We start from the raw sequence: 19,479 nt of genomic DNA on the forward strand, positions 1-19,479 counted from the left end.
AGATTAAATTTATTTACCTTTCTTAGAAGATCTCAAACTCAAGTCGATGCATCAGAATCAAGTCAGATGAAAATAGTAATCTTTGCCACATATGAAAATGGTCTTTCTCATTGTCTGCTCTCATCCTGCCGTGTTTGTGATTTGTAGTCATCTGCCACACTGCTCTCTATCTTCTTCCAATCCAGTTCCCTCTCTGCTCTGTAGTTTTCAGCCTCATTCATATTTCCCCATTTTCCAACAGTCTCTCATCCCGCTTAAGCTGCTTACTCTGATCTTCTAGTACATTTTCTTCTTTCCTCTCTCTCTAGCACCATATATTCATCAACCTTGCCTATGTCTTTCAGTGTCACTCCTCACAGTTATTATCACATTCCCAGTTTCCCTGATTTTCTTGCTTTCTCCATGCCATCCTCAGCATTTAGTCATGGCTAGTGCATCTCTCAGTCTCTCATCTCTCTCTGAGAACCTGCGTGTTCATCCCATCTTTGTCACCTTACTTGTGCATGCTTTCAATGAACATTCATATACTCGGGCCTCACCTTTACCTCTGCATACCTTCCAACTTTGTGTTTCACTACTGTTACCCTCCTTCTTTTCCACAGTCTTCCTCCAGCAGGTCACGTTCTCCTGTCTCCTTTCAGTGTTTTCTATGAACTTGTTTGCTAAAGTGCTTTGAAAAAATTAGCTGAGAAAATACATCATAGGAAGTTCACATGGCCATTTGTCTCCTAACACATTACTTTGGTTTATTTTCCTTACATGCTGGTTGATGCCAATCTAGATTGCAAATTGGAGAAATAGAAGTGTTTCTTAAGCTGAGCTGTAGCATTGCATAGACTTACATCTGCCTCACATCCTGCCTCCCTCGCACCAGATTAGATTCTCACAAATATTTAAGAATCCATTTAAAATGTCTCTTCTTCTACAACCTTTAAAGCAGCAGCATTGTGTCAATTCCTTTGTGAAGCCTGGGACTGGGGACTGGAGCAGCTCGTAGCCAATGCTGCTGGCTCTATCCAGGAGCTCCCTAGCATATACCCTTAGGTTATGTCCACACAATTAGGCAAAGCATGTGTGACAGGCTCTTGAGTTACGTACTCCATGTATTTTGTATCTTTATTGCAGCAGTAAACTCAGTATGACTTCGTATAGAGCTGAATTCAGGTGCTAGAGGTATACCATACAAAAGTTATGATCTTGGCTGCAGGGATGTAGCCCTTCTAGAAATTGTCACTGGACTCCTGAGTGCTCAGTTCTTTTCATCTCTGCTTAGTGGTTTCAGTGTTGGGTTAAGACTCTTCTTAGCACCTCTTGTGCCTTAACAGTATACTTTTTGAACAGAGCTGATTTCCAGAGTCAGCTTGAACTCTTACTTACCTTCTTTATCTCCCTACCGCATCATTAGATGTATCACTAGATGCTTAGTTCACAGGACTGAAACAGGTTCCAGCAATCTGTTGGTCCAGTCAAGGTTCAAAGATGTCTTTCCCTACAGTCAGGACTCGCCCTCAGCAGACATATGGGCTGAGGCAATGGCACACGGGTGGCACGGTGTCACTCTCCTGTAATGTTCCCTGGTTGAACTTTTAGCCATTGTATTGACTTGTGGTTCATCTCTGACAAGCACTGAGCAGCCTCTCTTCTCATTACATACATGAGTCCCAAGAGTGTGTGCTCAATACACCTTCTGTACCTTTCATCTCTACACAACTGTCATTGTAGTTAATTGACTAGTCCCACTCTGTCGACATGAGAGTTTGTTCTGGGTCTGAAAGTTGTGGGCCTACTTCAACCAACTTCTCAGGTTTTTTTCTGGAAAAATCCATGTCATTAATAATCACTGCTAGCTAGTTTCAAGGTTATTGCCAATAATGGTTGGCAATACATTTCTTACATATTCCTGTTACTATAACTGTTATAGTATTAGTATTATATGTCACAATATTACTTAGAACTTTCAAATGAGGCCAAAGCCCATTGCATTAAACTCCCTATATATACACAGCAAGAGAAACATCCTTGCTTAGTATAACTCACTATCTCTATGAACAAAAAGTTAGGAAAAGCAGTGGTCTGGGCAAGGTCATCCCTCAGGTCAGGAGAAAGACAAGGCAACAGAGCAAGACCTTCTCCTCTAGATTATGCTACTTACTCTGTTTATCTCCTTTGTCAAATCCTTGCCAGTCTGATCTCACCCAAGACCTGCTGTAGAAGGGAAGAAAAGGGACAGTAAGACCTCATACAATACAAATCACCATGCCTCAAACTACTCCTGTGCCGTAAGTCCTACTGCATGCACTGACTTTTCTGTTAGATGCATCAGTAGGGCAAAAGCCCAGGTCTTTAAAGTTTGTTAGATATCAGTGGATTTTAGGTGTTCCAATACCTTCAAGAATCTGGCCTTAAGGAAGCATAGTATCTGGGATTACTCATTGCGTCAGATTTCAAGCTATTTGTTTAATCAGATGTATTTATGTATAATATAACACAGTTCATGAAAATGCTGTTTGGTTTGGCTCACATTTGATAAGCTTCCCTGCTTCCCAGGGAAGGGAAGAAAAGCAAGGGACATTTCCATGCGTATTATGAACATAGAGGCTCCAATCAGCATGTGGTAATTTCAGAAAACATACTCTTTATATTTGAATTTAACCTGTTAATCTTATGTTTCTGATATTTTTTTCTGCTCCTTTGCTTAGTCGCTCCACTCACTGTTATTTAGAGCTAGTTTTGTTAAATACGGATATATACATTGTAATGCACTACACATTCAGCAAATGAGATCTCGGATATAGAAGAGCAATGCTGGCAAGATACTGCATATTTTCTACCCTATCAAAGAAACTACATGTAATCCCTTCTCTGAAACATAATGCAAATGCAGCTGAACCTGAGACTGGACCTGAGGCAACAGCTTTAAGACAGTCATTTTTTCTTCTCCGTTTGCTTTCATAAAATGGTGTCCTGAAATATTCTGCTTAGGGCTGCAGGACTGAACAAATAGTCTGCTCTGCATGAAAAAGGGGAGCCATCCTATTTAAGGTGGAGTGCAGAGCAAATGTCTTCCTTCCATCTGTATATTCCATCTATGCATGTACGTATAGACACTGCTTTTATTATGTGTGGAAACAAGGTGCCTCCCTCCAATGGTTTCCAGTTTGAAAGACAAAATATACTTCTGGTTTGTGACAAATATACTCAGCAGAGGCAGTGGTAGAGTTGTGCTCGCTCACACCATCCTTGGAACCAGCTCAGACCAACACCCAGTCTTGATCCTGCACCGATACCAGTATCCTGAGGAACAATCAGGGTCCTGCAAGCAGGTCGAGGGACGTGATCCGTCCCCTCTCTTCAGCACTGGTGAGGCCACACCTGGAATGCTGTGTCCAGTTCTGGGCTTCCCAGTACAAGAGAGACACAGACTTACTGGAGCAAGTCCAGTGGAGGGATATAAGGATGATTAAGGGACTGGAACATCTTTCATAGAAGGAGAGGCTGAGAGAGATGGGTCTGTTCAGCCTGGAGAAGAGATGGTTGAAAGGAAGCTTCTCAATATGTGCCAATATGTGTAGGGAGGGAATGATGTATAGGGAGCCAGACTCTTCTTAATGGTGCCCACTGACCGGACAAGAGGCAATGGACGCAAATGAAAAAGCATGAAAATCCATCTGAACACAAGGAAAAACTTTTTTAATATGAGGGTGGTCAAACACAGGAATGGATTTCCCAGAAAGGTTGTGGACTCTCTGTCTGTGGAGATATTAAAAATTTGGACACAGTCCTGGGCAGCCAGCTCTAGGTGACATGGCTTGAGCAGGGGGGTTGGACCAGATGATCCCAGGAGGTCCCTGCCAATGCAAACAATTCTGTGATTGCCAAAACTCTACCATAGGGTTGCTTTAATCTTGAAAATAATTTTTTCCATACCCTTTATGTGTTTCTTGTCAGGACTCTTTCCTGACCAATTCCAGCTGTAGCAAAGGTAATGTTGGTAAAACCAGGCTGGGGACACTGTCAGCTCCTGCGGGGGGGGTGTCCATATTTGGAGTTGTGAGTGTGTGTCTGCAAAGTCACTGCCCATTATTCAATAAATTTCAAGTGCAGCATCAGTCTAGTTGGACAGATGAGGTTGTATGTGCTCAGAAGCTGTCTAGTGCCATAGCTACCATCTGATGAACAATTTGTGGACCATACTTCAACTACTAGATTCTGGGAAGGATTAGCTAAGGAGAAAGAAAAGCAACGTTCAACAGGAAACAGACTTCTTATTGTGCCCCTTCATTGTATATTCTCCATGCTCCCTTTTCTGCTCAGTAGCGCAGGCCAGTTTGGGACACTCTAAATTGTCAAGAGCAGCAAGGGGTTACCCAGAGTGTGCTTTGTTTGGCAATACAGACAGCTTTTTTTGTTAACTGACTTGAACCCATTGTCTGTGCCCCCCTCTCCCATACCCTCTCTTCTGTCCTCACCACCCTCATCCCCAGCCCAGCTCACCCTCCGCAGATCCCCTTACAGGCTTTGGGTTCATGAAGTACAAATTAGCATAATCTGATTAGCTGCATGGGGTTGTTCAGCATGGAGCTGAAAAGGAAGAAAAAGTGGCTCACAAAGAGAAGCCCTGAGGAGGGCAGAAGGGGGTGGTATTGCTGTTGTGCTGTGGTGCTGAAAACTTGCACCTGCATAGCAAGCAGATCCTCTTCTCACTAAGGACTCTTAGATGTTATTAAAGCATAGGAATTAATTGGGGGGAGGGTAAGGAGGCAGAGAAAGGATGACAGAACTGGGATGGAGAGGGGAGGGGAGAGGGGAGGGGAGGGGAGGGGAGGAGAGGAGAGGAGAAGAGAGGAGAGGAGAGGAGAGGAGAGGAGAGGAGAGGAGAGGAGAGGAGAGGAGAGGAGAGGAGAGGAGAGGAGAGGAGAGGAGAGGAGAGGAGAGGAGAGGAGAGGAGAGGAGAGGAGAGGAGAGGAGATTCTATTAATTGAATTATCTGGACCAGGAATGTATGGTTTGCTGACAGTGGAAAACACTGTTTGATTCCTATTCATCATGGAGAGGAGATCAGCTTGGTAATCTGGCCTATCAAGATAAGAGTTTTAGAGTCTGCAGGAGACTGATAAGAAACATGGTAGGAAAAAAGCAAACTAGCTAGGGGCAGCGGAGGGGTCGGTTGTTGGGTTTTTTTTTCCCTGGGCATTTTCTGTGCTGGGCTTGCATCACTAAGAGTAGTAAACAATCTGCTTGATTGCCTTACAGCCTGCCCTAATTTTCTCCTTTCTGCCCTTGCTGGGAGAATAACCCTCCCAGAGGACTCAAGACCCAAATACATAGCCACAGGCTTTAAAAGCAGCTAGGAGCTTTATATGCTTATGTATTCAGGAACACGAGATTAAATGACTTGAGGGTGCCTGTTTTTAAAAAAATCTTCAGATGCCTTCCAAGACTGCTTCCACACTGCCAGCTCTTCCAGCTGAATTCCCTGACCAGTCACCCTCATCTTTCTGATGTATCTTAAAAGTATGCATAGACAAAGATTACAAGAAAAGCACCCCAAAAAGCAGTCACGACAACCCTAAAATGTTTCAAGTTGAGCCCTCAAAATCAAGAGTCTTACTGACAGCCTTAGCTTTAGACTTTTTCAGTACTTCACAGAGTCAAGATAAAAGCAAACATAAATGTCAGGATAAGTCAAACTTTGAGGCAATATTTATGACAAGCCCCTGGTTAACTTGAACCTGCAGTTTTCAAGAAGAAATACTGTCTTTGGTTTGATTTACCTTAACAGCACATGGCAGAGAACTGCTGGAAGTATTTAACTGATAAAGTTGTGATAGAAAGCAAAGAAACTGTATTTTACTATTATTTTAACAGAATTTTCATTTCTTTGACTTTAGAAATAAGCAATTAACTTACAACTATATTGTTAAGGGAAATAGATAATAAAAAACATATAATCAATGTTTGTCTGTATTGATTCAGCAGCCTATTCTCTTGGGAAATGTTTGAAATTAATAGGAGCCACTATATCAGGGCTTTCAGAATTACCTAATTGGCAGTTTGACTTACTTGTTAGGTGTAACAGAAACAAGGTGGTGGTGTTCTGTTTTCTGAAGATGATATATAGAGAAGTAATATAGAAGAAGTCTACCCCCCTACAACAAGAGTAGTGTCCATCCAACTATGTCAGACATGGAAGAGCCATCCTACAAGCTTTCTCCCACTTTCACTGATAATTTGTCTTGTTTTCATTCTCGTAATTTTTATTTTTCCTTAGTCTGAAAGAAGAATAATTTTGATTTTAAAGGCAAAATTTGTGATTTTCCCTTTGCATGTGACCTGAAGTGAACTTCAACATGGACTTCAAGGAGGTGATAAGGGTAAGATAGATAGATAGATAGATAGATAGATAGATAGATAGATAGATAGATGTGTTTTCTCATCTGCTCAGATATTCAGTTCAAAATTGACAAGTAAAATTATGCAGCTGAAGTTACCTGCCATGAATTTCTCCCCTCGCTTTCAAATCTGAGAGCTGGGGAACACCCATTTGCATTCCACATGTCTGTACAGAAATGTGGTCTTGAGACTGGGCTGTCCTGTGCCGAACACAGTGACTGGGCATGTTCACCAGACAGCAGCTAGCCGCTCTTCTGTGCCTGAAAATTTAGGGAAAACATTTGCAGCATAGCTCAGGTGGAAGAGCCAAAGTGGGCAGCTCCCTTCAGCATTGAGTTATTTCAGTTCCCATTCAAGTGGTGGGAACATTTCCCACCCAAGAGAACTGTGCCAGCACCGAGTGCTTTTGGCAAGTCCAACCTGCTGGGCTCACTCACTCTGTCAGGAGCTCAACTGGCAACTGATTTTTTGCCATTCAGTCCCATAGAGATCACTGCAGAGTCTCTGAGCAGGGGCAGATACTTCCTTCTGAAACACCTTTTAACCTACAGGCAGTAAAACACTTCAGGTCACAGTCAGCTGGCTTGAGCTTCTGTGGTTAGCTAGGTCTAATAACCTCCACTCAAGGTGCTCTTAGGCATTGTAGTTTCCTCTTGAGACTCTTCAGGTCTTTCCAGTAAGTGTAAAGCTTTTTAAAGCTTGAATTTAATACCGTGTAGTCTTGAGTTGGGGGAATCTATAGGTTATGTTTCGGTTGGTTGTACATCTATGTATCAGAGCACAGTAATTCTGCTGTGGTTTGAAAGGAGATTTAATATTGGCTGCTCTTAGCCTTTCTCAGCTCCAGTACTGAGCACTGCTGTCTACCACGGTTTGCCAAATACAGTCACCAAGGGAAAATCAATGCTGAACATTGTCTACACCCAGGGTTGGAGGCAGAATGCCTCCCTGGAGACTTGCTGACTGTGGGCTGTCATCCTTTAGCTTTCTATTAAGGTTTTAGGCTACTTAAGAAAGAGTCTGTCTTTCAAGGTGCAGAGTAGGGAATTTCAAAGAAAGTGAGGGATCTTCCCCAGATCTGAGATATTGAGTGTTGTTCACTGTGCCCCCGGCCAGCTGTAATGGGACAGAAAGGTGGGTGCATGGGAAACCTTTCCTGCCCTGTCCTTGTGAATACCTCTCTGCATCGCTTGCCAGCATAAAAGTTTGAGACTTCGTCTGAGGCCCTATGCAGTCCATGCTGACATCCACAGTCTCAAAGAAGTCTCACTGACTTCTTTCTGCCCTTCATCCTGAGCCACTTCTGTGCTATTTTGTGGCATTGATGCTCAGCAGGGGAGATGTTCCCACAGAAAGGTTGGTTCCTCTTTGCCTCTCTTTTTGGCTCTCAGTGCCCGGGGGGGTCCCTTTTCCAAAAGACCCTCCCAAAAGAGGCTTGTCGCAGGGTCTTCAGTTGTGCACTGTTGGGTTTGCAATCAATGGCAGCAAAACAAACCATGGAGGGATGGGATGTGCATTCATTTGCACAGATGGGAAGGGGGTGGGGGAGAACACAATAGGACGAGGCTAACTCTTTTTCTTATAGAGAAGAGCTTGTCCAACTCAGAGTGCAATGAAAATGCTACCTGTGGCTTATGGACAGAACAATAATGAATAAATTCAACCAGATACATGTATCAACCAGATACAGGGCAATCTCTACCTTCTGTAACCAAAATACTTTTTTGAGCTGCTTCCTCCACCCACCTTCTCCCCTCTGATTCTCTCAGCACCTGCTTTACTAAAAATACAATTACACCCCTGAAAAGTCATGGATTTAGACTGTCACTTTGTTGATGACCTTTAGATTTAAGACTGGCTCCCAAATGACCCCTGCCCCACAGGTCAGTAGTTAAGTCGCCCATTCTCTCCACCTCCTTTCATCACCCAGCCTTCAAAGAACAAAAGTCAGATCTGCCTTGCTCACACTACTTTAGCCATGGTCACTGCATATCATTCCCTAGCAGCAAAGAAATTTGTGGGAGCCAGTTAGGTACTGGAAGATAAATTACTAAGTGGTTCATGAATTGTATGCCTCTGAAACACAGTGGTCCTGCAGCTTCCACTTCTTGCTCAGAGCGAGATGCTAGGATGGATCTTAGTGTCCTAAAACAACTCTGTTTTGCCATTTAATTTGGCTGGCTCAGGAATCCTGTGAGTCTCCCTTTGCTATGCTCATTGTAGCCTCCTCCTCCCTGATTTAGACTCAGTACAACTAAAAAGGCTGCTGAGTACATGCCTCACCACAAAGTCTTCCTCGGCATGCGCAACACTCCAGAAAAAACAAGGCACCATGCAGATCTAGGATTTCACTGTGCAATGTCCAGTGCCAGGCGCAGTGTGTTCACGTCAGCCAGGATTTGAGTCCACTGAATCTCAGGCCAAAACCCTGATTGCAGACCTGCTCTTCCTCTAACCACAGGCTGGCCATCACTAGGATTCATGCACAAGCTACAGCATCCTTGCAAGACACAGATAAAACATACTCCTTTCCTTACCCAACCCAAATATCCAACTTCAGTTACACTCCATAGCCACAAAAGAGGTACTGAGAAAGTGAACATGATGAACAGCAGTCTGCACAGCAGGCTTGTTCCTGATGATGTGTGGGTTAAGGACAGTGTACATTGCATCTCTCCTGGCATCAGTTCTCTTACGTTCCATGATAGCTGAAGAGTGGCACTTGTCTCCTAGCACCCAGCCTCTGAAGAAAGTAATCCTCATTTGACCTGAAATGTGGAGCTATATTCTTCCATTGATCCTGTTGGAAATTCCAAGTAAGGAATGCGTCGCTGGGATTTCTGCGTCACAAAAGCATGGGAGGACACCTCACACCCTCTGTGCAGGTTAGGAGTACCATGGGTTGGAGGGAGCCATGACTCTTTTAACTTTGCGTCATGCCTTTTTGTATCAGGAGATACCAAAGATGCTTCTAGAAGATACCACCTTAGCTGGTCTTCCTTGCAATATTGACAGCCATATCGTCACCAAAAAAATTATAAAAGGAAAAAAGAGTGCTATTCACACAACTCTATTTAGCACTGCTAATTACAGCTAGGAGACTCAGTAGGGGCCTTAAGACTAGGGATGTTTTTGTCATTTATACTAAGGTTTTGCCACTGCTGCAACATATGAGACATTTTCAACCAGCTCCAAATGACCTGGTACATCTCCATGCCACAGGTCCCTTTATCTCATAGCAAAGCACCACATTAACATGGCTATACCATGCCTACTTCCAGAGGAGGCATTGCCACATGATCCTGAGCATACTAAGTAATTTGGCATTACTTGCTGTAAGCAGAGGGTCCTCTCTAAGGTAGCATTGCCTTGCCTAGTATAAATACATATTTTGAACCTCACATTTGCTAATTTCATGGCTTTTATATATAATCTCTTGAAACGATTCCTTTCTCAGGCACATATTGCGCAGAAATCCCTCTCTTGGTATATAATAGTGCTGTGTCAGAGCTGTGAGACATCCAGTAAAAGCATGAAACTGAAACTGGCCCTGTGTCTCGGTGATTTCCCATCTTTTCCTCACAACTTCTGCATCTGTCATCCTAGTGCTTCCTCTCCCTCTCCCAGCCTCATACTCAATTGGGGATTACGTTGTTCCCACCAGGTGTTAGCCACAAAGAGCTGCTTTACGTCCTAAGCTCCCCTCAACTTTGGATGAGTTTTTATATCTGAACCTGGACTCCAGTCTGAATCTGTAGGTTGTGCCTATCTGAACAACGCCAGATAACAATAAACTCGAACTCAAATCAGAGTCCAAATTAATTCTTTAGGGTGACTTCTGCTTTTTAAAATGGAGCTGGTTAAAGTCTTTTGAATTGTGAATATTTGCAAGACAAACACAACAGTGTTGCATGATGAAATTTTATTTATCTGTCTTTTTCAAGAGCTGGTCAAAATCAATACAATACAATCAATACAATTCAACCAAAAAGTGTAAGAAATTGTAATAAACAAAGAATTCCTGCCATTCTTCGTCATCTGATAATGTTGTTTCTAATATCAATCCTCTTGCGTAAGTGCTGAACAGTAGAACGATCCTCTACTGGAAATTACATTGTAATGTTTTTGGTATCCTCTACCCCCACCCCTTTTCCATGTATGCAAATGTAAAATGAAATTTTAGAGAAGTTTAAAAAGACAAGGATTAGTTTCTTAAATAATTTATTTGGCATATATTAGATGTTAAATAACATCATATAGCACAAAATTTGATCAGTTATACTGTATTTGTTCATGATCATATAGGTAAGAAATCCACAAAACATGAAGAAGAAACTTGACCAAAAAAAAAAAAATCTTTGGTAGATAGATCTAGTGAAATACATGCTGAACATGAGAGTAGGGAGCTCCTAAATGGAAAGGAGAACAAAGAAAGCACTGATATGAACCAAAGCAGTAACAAGAAGGGAAGCTTTTTAGGATAGAAAATATAACAAGCACATTATGTTACAAAATTACAATGTTTTCTTTCCCCTTCCCTGGACAATAACTCTGTTCACAAGATGTTTTGGCTTGCCTTGGTGACCTGTGTTTCCTAGGATAGCAAGTGGCTGATAGACCAAATAGCACCACCACACCCCGCCAATAAGTGCTCTGATTTACTTGGACTAATTTATCCTGCTGTAACTCCCAGCAAGTCAACAGAAAGCTAGGAGGAGGACTTGGCTCATTACCTTTGAGGCGCTGTGTAGGAGAGGCTGTGACTCCATTCGGTAACGTTAAAGTGGGCAGAGGCAGGGAGAAAGCAGTACTGATTTCATGAACCGTGCAAAAGACTCTTAGTGCGTTTCCACTCAGCTGCTCTCCAGTGCAGTCCTTTGCCCTGACAGCTCAGAAATGCAGGGATAAGCAAAGTCAAGATTAGCAGTGTTCAGAAACAAAATGAAATCACCGTGAACCCTTTCAGCTTTTTTTTTTCTTTTGGTCAAAATCTGTCCAGTGGCATGCCTGTACCTTACAGCACCAGCCCTGAATGGGGTGAGCTGTGTTCCTGTCGGACCTTGGTCTTTTGTCAATGCACAGGACAGCCCAATATACGCTTAGAAGGAGCCCACCCTGGCTTCTTTGGTGCACCATCTGTGTCAGTGGCAGCGGGATCTGACCAGGAAGCAGTTCTACTTAAACCTGATGTCATTTTTTCTGTTGCTTTAGGCAGCTTTATAACTTGCATGAGCAGTCCAGACCTTTGCTGGCACAGGTTATAACTCAATCAGGAAATTAAATTGATTTGTGGGTAACAACCCACAATGGTCACCTTCATGAAACCTCTTTTCATCCTGCTTGTCATCTGAACACCTACAGCATGGTGGTTGGCATTCCCTACAGGGAACTGACCCACTGAATCAAATGGAAGACACTTACACCAGTTTCTTTGTCCTTGCTCCATCAGCCCATTTGGGATAGCGTCCAGATGGAGGAACCTCAACTACAGCAGGCGAAAGCAGGGATTTTAAAGGCAGTCAGCTCAGTACGCAGGCAGCATGCCCCTAGTCTTGTCCGTGGTCTTGGTACCCTGCCTGGGGCCGACGTCAATACAATTTCACGCAGCCCAGCATCACAGCACCAGGGTCTTACAGGTGACAGTAAGGATGTGTGCAGCTTGGTTCTGCCTCCCGTGGCAGCAAAAGCAGGGCTGGTTCTGGAACTCGATGCCCAAGACCCGTAGCACACAGACCTCTGCCAAAGGGGCACCACAGTGCACCAGTGGTGCATGCCTAGCACCTCCTGCCAGGCCCAGACATGCTCCAGCTGCTTCTGCACCCCGGCATGGGAAGGGACACTGCTCACTGGCGTTTCCATGAAAGTTTTCACAGTGCATCATTGAGGCCTTTCTCCTGGGACCTCCTTCCCAAAACAGGACCTCCCCCATTGCTACAGCTGTTGAAGAACAAAGACATTTAGCCACCAATCTGTTTGATGGGCTTTTAAGGCAGCTGGAGCATAGCTGACTAGCTTCCTTCACATGCACACTGTCACTGCTGCGGAGGAGGTTTACTCTGCCTATTGAACCCACTGAAACTCATCTATGACTATGTCTTTTTTATTTTAAATTGTCATTTTTGCTTTAACCTAGTGTTTAATTTTGTTTAATAGCGTTTTTCTCTGACACAAGGGATCCCTCCAGTCTGATGGAGAAAAATGTAGCCAGGGTCAAGGGCTAGAACTTGTATTTTCAAAAAAAAGAATCAAGCTGGAAATAAGATTCACAGGCTCAAGAGTGAGTGCAATTAGCCCCTGGAACTGGTGGAGGACTGTGGCAAATATCACATCTCTCAAAATGTTTCTACTACTGAGGCCAGATGTCTGTCTTGGACAAATTTTGCAGTGCAGTCATCATTCTTCAGCTCAGTAGCGTTTCCTTGAAATAGCATGAGAAATAATCTCTTTCCCTGCCAGAAACACTGGATGAATTTCTATGGCCTGATTTATGGAGGAGATGAGGGCAGAAGGCCCTTCTGACTTGGACTCTGCTGTGGCAGCAGTGAGTCCTTCCAAGTTCTCAGGGGCTGCAAGTTGTCTGGTCTTCCAGGTTGTTGGCTGACCAAGGACCTCCTTTCCTATTAAATAAAAATGTATACCAAATAATACAGTAATAAATATAAATAAATAATCACAATACATAGAGGAGCAACCCACAGATTCTGCAAAAAGAGAGGGACTATCAGACTAACACCGAGACTGCATGTCTCATTGTCTGCTAGGGAGATGATGTCTCTGACCAGCACTCTACTATATTGCTGCTCATGCCAGGGGAGGAGACACCACAGTTTTCGAGCAGTGTCAGCTCCTCCATGCTTTGCAAGCGTGGGGCTTGCTGGAAGAACCCCAGGATGCTGCCCCGTGCTGCCACCGCCGTCTGCTGCAGGCCTGGCTCTCCCAGGACCTTGACGAGGAAGTTGATGTATCTCATAGCTAATCGGAGTGTCTCATTCTTGCTCAGTTTTTTGTCTGGCGGGTGGGTGGGAATGAGTTTCCTCAGCTTGGCAAAGGCGCTGTTGACATTTTGCTGCCTCCATCGCTCCCTGGTGTTGGTGAAGATCTTCCTTGTCATTCTCAAGGTGCTGCAAAGCAAAGGAGATGGTGAATGAATGCTAGACACCCCTGGCTTTCACGCAGGCTACTGCTCTGAGAGCACTATAACCTCTGGGCCAGTGGCAAGCACACAGCGGTGGTGCTAGGCATTTCTAATTTTTGCCTTCTGTCACTGATGCCCTTGTCCTGCATGTTCTGCACAGATTCACCCTAATCCCTAAGGTCACATTCCCATTCACAGCCATGATCATAAGCATTGCAGCTCCAACCAGATGCCAGAGTCCAGTAAGGACTTCACAAAGGAGTAAATGGAGTTTAATTTCCTCATACAACCATTTGGTGCTGCTATGAGCCCAGCTTCTGGAGGCTCCTGAGAGTTCCCCTGCAGCAGAATTCCCAACAGCCAATGCATTAGTCATCACACCAGGCTGCATGAGGGACACCCGGGCACTTTTTATGGGGGAAGGCAGGCAGGCCCAGGGCAGAACCCATCCATGCTTTCCCAGCCCCAGTTCACACCTTTTTGGGGGCTGCTCCCAGCTGGCCCAAGCTTGGTGACTCGTGGCTGGAGCTAAGCCAGGTAGACCTTCATCATGGCCCTTCAGTGAGCAGACAGCCAACACTACAGACATGTGTGATTGTGGTTATTTCAGGAGACTTCTCCAGGGAAGCAACAGTCTGGTTCCCTGCCCAGCCCACACTGACTGCTCACTGCTGGTGGCAGAGACTCTTCAATCTGATCCATTCAGGCTTCTGCTTTAGCCTCTGAGAGCTGCCAAGACTAAGCCACAAGTGCCATGAGTGCAGGCTGCAGAGGGAAAGCGTGATTCCTACAAAACATGCAGGCATCCCAGCCAAAATGTCTAAGTAGGTGTTACCTGTCCACTCTGCCTCACAGAGCTGAGCAGCAAAGGGAATCCAGTGCCCAGAGCAGACCTGGCAACAGAAGAGCGCTGTGCTGGGGTGCACAGTAATTTCAAGTGCCATTTACCAGAAGGGCTGTCAAAAGCTCTTGGGGTTGCCCTAACCCTGCTCCCACTGCCACTGGAAAGAGTCTTGCCTTCTCTCTGACAGCCCTGCAGGAAACACTGACTTCTCCATTCCTGAAGCTGCTTTTTATGCCAATGGCACACAGACAGTTGGATCGGGGAAAACTATCCGCAGCCAAGTGACTAAAGGACAAATGTTTCCACTTACCCTCTTATGCATCTGAAAACCTCAGCTTTTTATATTCATTGGCAAACCCATCCTTACAGCAGTCCCACAGGGGACGGGGGAGCAGGGAGATAGCAGCCTTCACCCCCAGAAAGAGGAAACTTTGGAGTGACAGCCCAGCTGTGATCCTGTGTCCATGTGAAGCAGCCTCATACCATGCAAGACACTCGGGGTTCACCAAAGTACGTGGTAATAGTCCAGGGTGAATAAAGAAGTCCCACTGTGACTCAGAGGTTAATTGGGGTGCCCTGGCAGGGAGGCAAGACAGGCATGGCAGACGAGGAAGTTCCCTCTGAGCTCCTTCAAGTCCCAGTCCAGCACTGATTACAAATCACCAGGGAAACACAGTTACAGCATCATAAAATATGTGAGAGCCATGTTCAGAGACCTCGGTCAGAGATCCAGCTAATACAGATGTGCCCATGTATACTATATATGGCTACGCTCATGCTGCCAATACCTCGCAGGCTCCTCTCAGCCATAGCCTTTACAGAGCTAACACATTTCTATTTTGGTAGAAGTCTGAAATTACTGTCAGGCCCAGTTGTCTACTCTGCATTTAGGGGACAAGAAAATTGTCTCATCAAAATGTCCTTGGTTCATGAGAGGCTCATTTAAAAACCAACCCTCATATTTCAGGTTGCTGAGAGTTTTTCATGGTTTTTGTAGACTTATGTTGAGACCCATTGCTTGATCCAAATGGGAATTGTATCTCTCTTTTTTTTATTATTATTATTCTACTCCATGTATTACTTTTGGTTTGTGCTATGGGAACAAGTCTACTTGGTACTTTGCACCTACCTGAAACAGCTAGCATGTACCTTTTTGGCAAGAATGCTGCCGCATCAGTGATACGGATTTTAAACACTGTCTTCCAGTGCTCCTCTGTACTGCGGCGCGTTCACTCCCCAAGGCAAATCTTTTGCCTTTACAGTTTTATTCTTTCAAGCAGCTGCTTGGATCCATATGAAATTCAGAATGCTACCTGCTTCTCTCTCTCTCTTCTGTTTTTGGTGTGGTTTTTTTTTTTTTTTTTTAAGAAAAATTTATCTGTGTACAAAGGCAGTTATTTTTTATAACATAGGGAAAGTTATTTGGGCTTCCTTGTTTCTTCTAATGGGTCAGGTGGATTGTATTTTGCCAGGCCTTTCAGTCTCTGCACTGTAATTCTGGTATGTGGGTCTGGGTTTGGTGGATGCCTGTTTACATCTCAGCTACATATACCAACAGAGGGTCTGCTCCTTCTCTTTCTCCTGCTGCAAACAGTCCCCAGCACAGCACTCCAGGAAAGCAGGTTAGCATCCAGCCCTGGCACTGTGAACATGTCATCTTGTCCTGTTAGTGGTATAATTGGTAGAAAAATAACCCCAGCCTACTCCTTCACACCATGCTTTCTTTGTCTCTCTTCTCTTGCCTTTGGAAAGGACAATACTACGTTTGTGGTCACAAGCCTTGTCAGCAAACAGATGCCTTTGTGAGACCATCTCCTGCTTTACACTTCAAAAACGTGCATTTGTATTTCTGACATTTATTCAAGATCAGCAAACAACTGCTCCTTCCCTCTCCCAGTGCCTCCTCTTGCGCTGATAGCTCTACCAGGAGCTTCATTTTAGGTGTAATCCACCTCCATACATCTCTCCACCTTAAATTCCTCTCTCCTTTTTCTCTTTACTGGTGTGGGTTTGTTGTTGTGCTCAGAGTTTCAGCTAGAAACGTAAGAGAAAAATGAGCCTGGTCCAATCCTGCAGTAGTTGTAATGTTTCAGCACAGCTTCTTTCCTCGTATCATCACCTACACATCCCTTGAGATCTCTGTAACCACAGCACCTTCCAGTTAAAATGCAGCCAGTTTGCTGACAAGGGATCTGATTTCCATTCCTTTTGTCTCATTCCCTTCCTCCTCTTTCCTCCTTCACTCCAACCCTCCCCACCAGGCTTGGCTTTCAATATGATATTACTTGCAGCTTCAGGTCTTTGCTAATGTTGCACATCTGAGCAATGTATTCTTTAGCTTTCTCTGGTGCACTGTATAAAATATGTATTGTCTAGTGGCTGCGTGCGGCTTATATCCCACTGGTCCATTTTAAATCTGTGCAGAAATCACCCATTTGTACATATCATGGACAGATAAATTGCATTAACGTGCAAGCCTGGATTCTGTGCTTTCTGGTCACCTTCCCTAACCACAAGTTAAAAGCCCCACATTTAGTTGACAATAAAGAAACCCAGGAAGACAGCAGCTTAAATTCAAGAGGATTAATTCTGCTCACAGGAATGTAAATCTGGAATATTACACCATTTTCACTGGAGGAATTACTCTGAAGGGCAAAATGTTACCACTGAGGACAGGATTTAACTCAGGTCAAGAAGACATGTCCAGAAGTAGTAGGTAAGTGCAGTTTATGAGCTAAAATCCACATCTGCAGCGTATAAAGAGAATTGTGCAAAGAAACAACCCCAGCCCAGCAGTGAATCTGCTCCAACAGCCAGAAAGAGAAAAAACAAAACACCACCACCCACCAAATAGATAACTGAAGCTCTTTCCACCCCCCTGCCTACCCCTTTGAAAAATATAAAAAGGGGGGGGGAATACTGTCTGTGGTTAACCCAGCCGCAAGTGTCCCCAGGCAAAAGACTAAACAATGGAAAAGATGAAGACTTCTCCCTCCGTAGCAGCAGTTCTCACAGCCTCTCTATGCAAAAGCCATTCAGGCAATTCAGGCAGCAGCAGCAGAGCAGCTTAGGCACAAAGCACCATCTCTGCTAGGACATTCCCTGGCAAATGGCCCCCAAACCAGCGGTTAATGTCTGAGGGCTGGCAGGGGACTTGCCAGGAGCCCAGCACTCAGTCATAATGAGCAGGCTGCTATTAAATAAAGATCTTGGATGAGAAAGTTCTTCCCTCAAGTTATACCTTTGACCTCGGTGAAGTTAAATCCATGTTGAAACTGGCCACTGGAGACCTACTTCTGCAAATCTTAATCAGACAGCAGATGCCTGCTGCCAGCAAGAATTGGAGTGCTTCTAGTAAACCTGCAGTGCCACACTGCTACTCCACGGGGAAACCCAGTGCCTGCTAAAACTGGTTATTTAACACATTGCATTGCATTTTGTGAAGTCCCCTCAGCCCTTAAGTAAATGGCAACAGAATAGCAGATGGTGCCTGTTTCCTGTATCGGGCAGGTGCTTGTGAGCCTGGTCTACCACAGGGAGCAAAGATTCCCCAGCTATCACTCCTTGCTGCTGTGCTTTGTTCACTTTGCATCAGTGTGATCAGGAGAAGGGAAGAAAGAGGAAGCTTATTGTTTCCCCCTTCAGTTTCATGCGAGCCTCGGGGCATGGGACTCAGCTCCATGCAGAGGGGAAGATCGAGCATGGATGTCACAAGACATTACACTGCCTATCCATAACGTGTGACTTTTTTTTTTTCCCCACCCCCTAGGAGGAATAAGCTCAAACTCTTTGCAGCTGAACCATGCTCTGTTTTCTGCACAGTTGCTTGGATCGCAAGGACTTCCTTTGGGTTGGGAGGGGAAGGAAGAGGATAGGGGACAATGCATCCCAGCTTGATGGCTTGCAAGAGGAGCAGCGCACCTCTAGGTACAGGCTCTTCCCTCCTAGCTTTCCTCAGCCCCCTCTCTCCATCGCCGCCTCCCTGTATCTCAGCACTATACCCCTCCCCAAGTGCCTCCCACCTGAAATCCCACAGGTGCACTGGTGGACAAGGACACAGAGAGAGAGCCCAGTGCAGTGAGCCGAACGCTGGGCTGGCAATCAGGGAATTGAACTTCTGTCTTCATTTCTGCTGTTCCTTCGCCTGAGGCAAATTCCTTTTTTTTGCTGCACCTCCATGTCTCTCCTGCCTGTAATTAGTTTGTCTCAGCTGCAAGGTTTGTGGAAAGGAAAGCATTTTTGTGTGTGTGTGTTAGAGCAGCCTCCAGCACATGGTGGCCCAGCCTTGCTCGGCATTGGTAGGTGCTGTGTTTGTGTAATGAAAGAGAAGAGCCTTTCCCAGCTCTCACAGGGTGATTCCTAACACCAGCAGTGAACCTCATTTTATTTCAAATAAGATGTGGGAAGAGGAGCTACTTCAGGAGTAAACAAGGGCTCCTTTCACTGCCTCACACCTCTGTTGGGAGTGTTATCTGACAATCATGCCACGGTACAAAGTACAGCAGAGCAGCAAAAAGCACTATAAAAACCAGTCAGTGCTGACAGATTTACCTTTCTTATAGTCTATAAATCTGGGACAAAATGCACATAGTGGAATCTCTGCTTCTGGGAGCCCTCCTGTGTAAGGGCAGCATTTACAGAAACTCTCACAGCTACACTGTGCTCTCGTTGAACCTTTAGAAAAAAGAAATCACTGGAGTCTTCAAAAGCAACTGTGTAAAGGTCTCAGGCTTAAGTCAGCCTTCATGTTTGGGGATACTAGTCTATATGTGATCACAGTTTCAAAAGGCAAGTTTTCCACCTGACCCAGTGTTGTCCCTGAGTTGCTTAGCTTTGTAATCCAGTTGCCCTCCTAAAGGGTGCAGAACTTCAGCAGGGGAGAGAGCTCGCTGCTTTCTGAGAAATCAGCCTAGCCTGCAGACCCCATAACCTGGACACCCTGGCATCATGTCCCCTAAGGCTGCCTCGGGAAAGGTAGGTCTGTAAAGCAATGGGCTGCCACCCAGCAGGCATTTGGGAGAGCACAATATGTGTGGTTAAGAACTTACCAATAGTGACGAAGAGGTTTACTCAAGGAAAGGTTTACTGTGCACATGGGAGTGGTTTT

General features: G+C 44.8%; 1 protein-coding gene across 1 annotated transcript; it reads right to left on the minus strand.

Moving 5' to 3' along the window:
* Window positions 1-13,150: 13,150 nt before the first annotated feature.
* On the minus strand, window positions 13,151-13,504 carry TAL2 (TAL bHLH transcription factor 2). Its single transcript, XM_076363004.1, has one exon. The coding sequence runs from the start codon at window positions 13,502-13,504 to the stop codon at window positions 13,151-13,153; it is 354 nt and encodes a 117-aa protein (XP_076219119.1).
* Between the last annotated feature and the right edge of the window lie 5,975 nt (window positions 13,505-19,479).

The sequence above is a fragment of the Aptenodytes patagonicus genome, chromosome Z (genome assembly GCF_965638725.1).
Source record: "Aptenodytes patagonicus chromosome Z, bAptPat1.pri.cur, whole genome shotgun sequence".
In the NCBI taxonomy this organism is placed as follows: Eukaryota; Metazoa; Chordata; class Aves; order Sphenisciformes; family Spheniscidae; genus Aptenodytes; species Aptenodytes patagonicus.

Bases quoted from the DNA above. Each gene is read 5' to 3' on its own strand.
- TAL2 (XM_076363004.1), bottom strand. From the start codon at position 13,504: ATGACAAGGAAGATCTTCACCAACACCAGGGAGCGATGGAGGCAGCAA.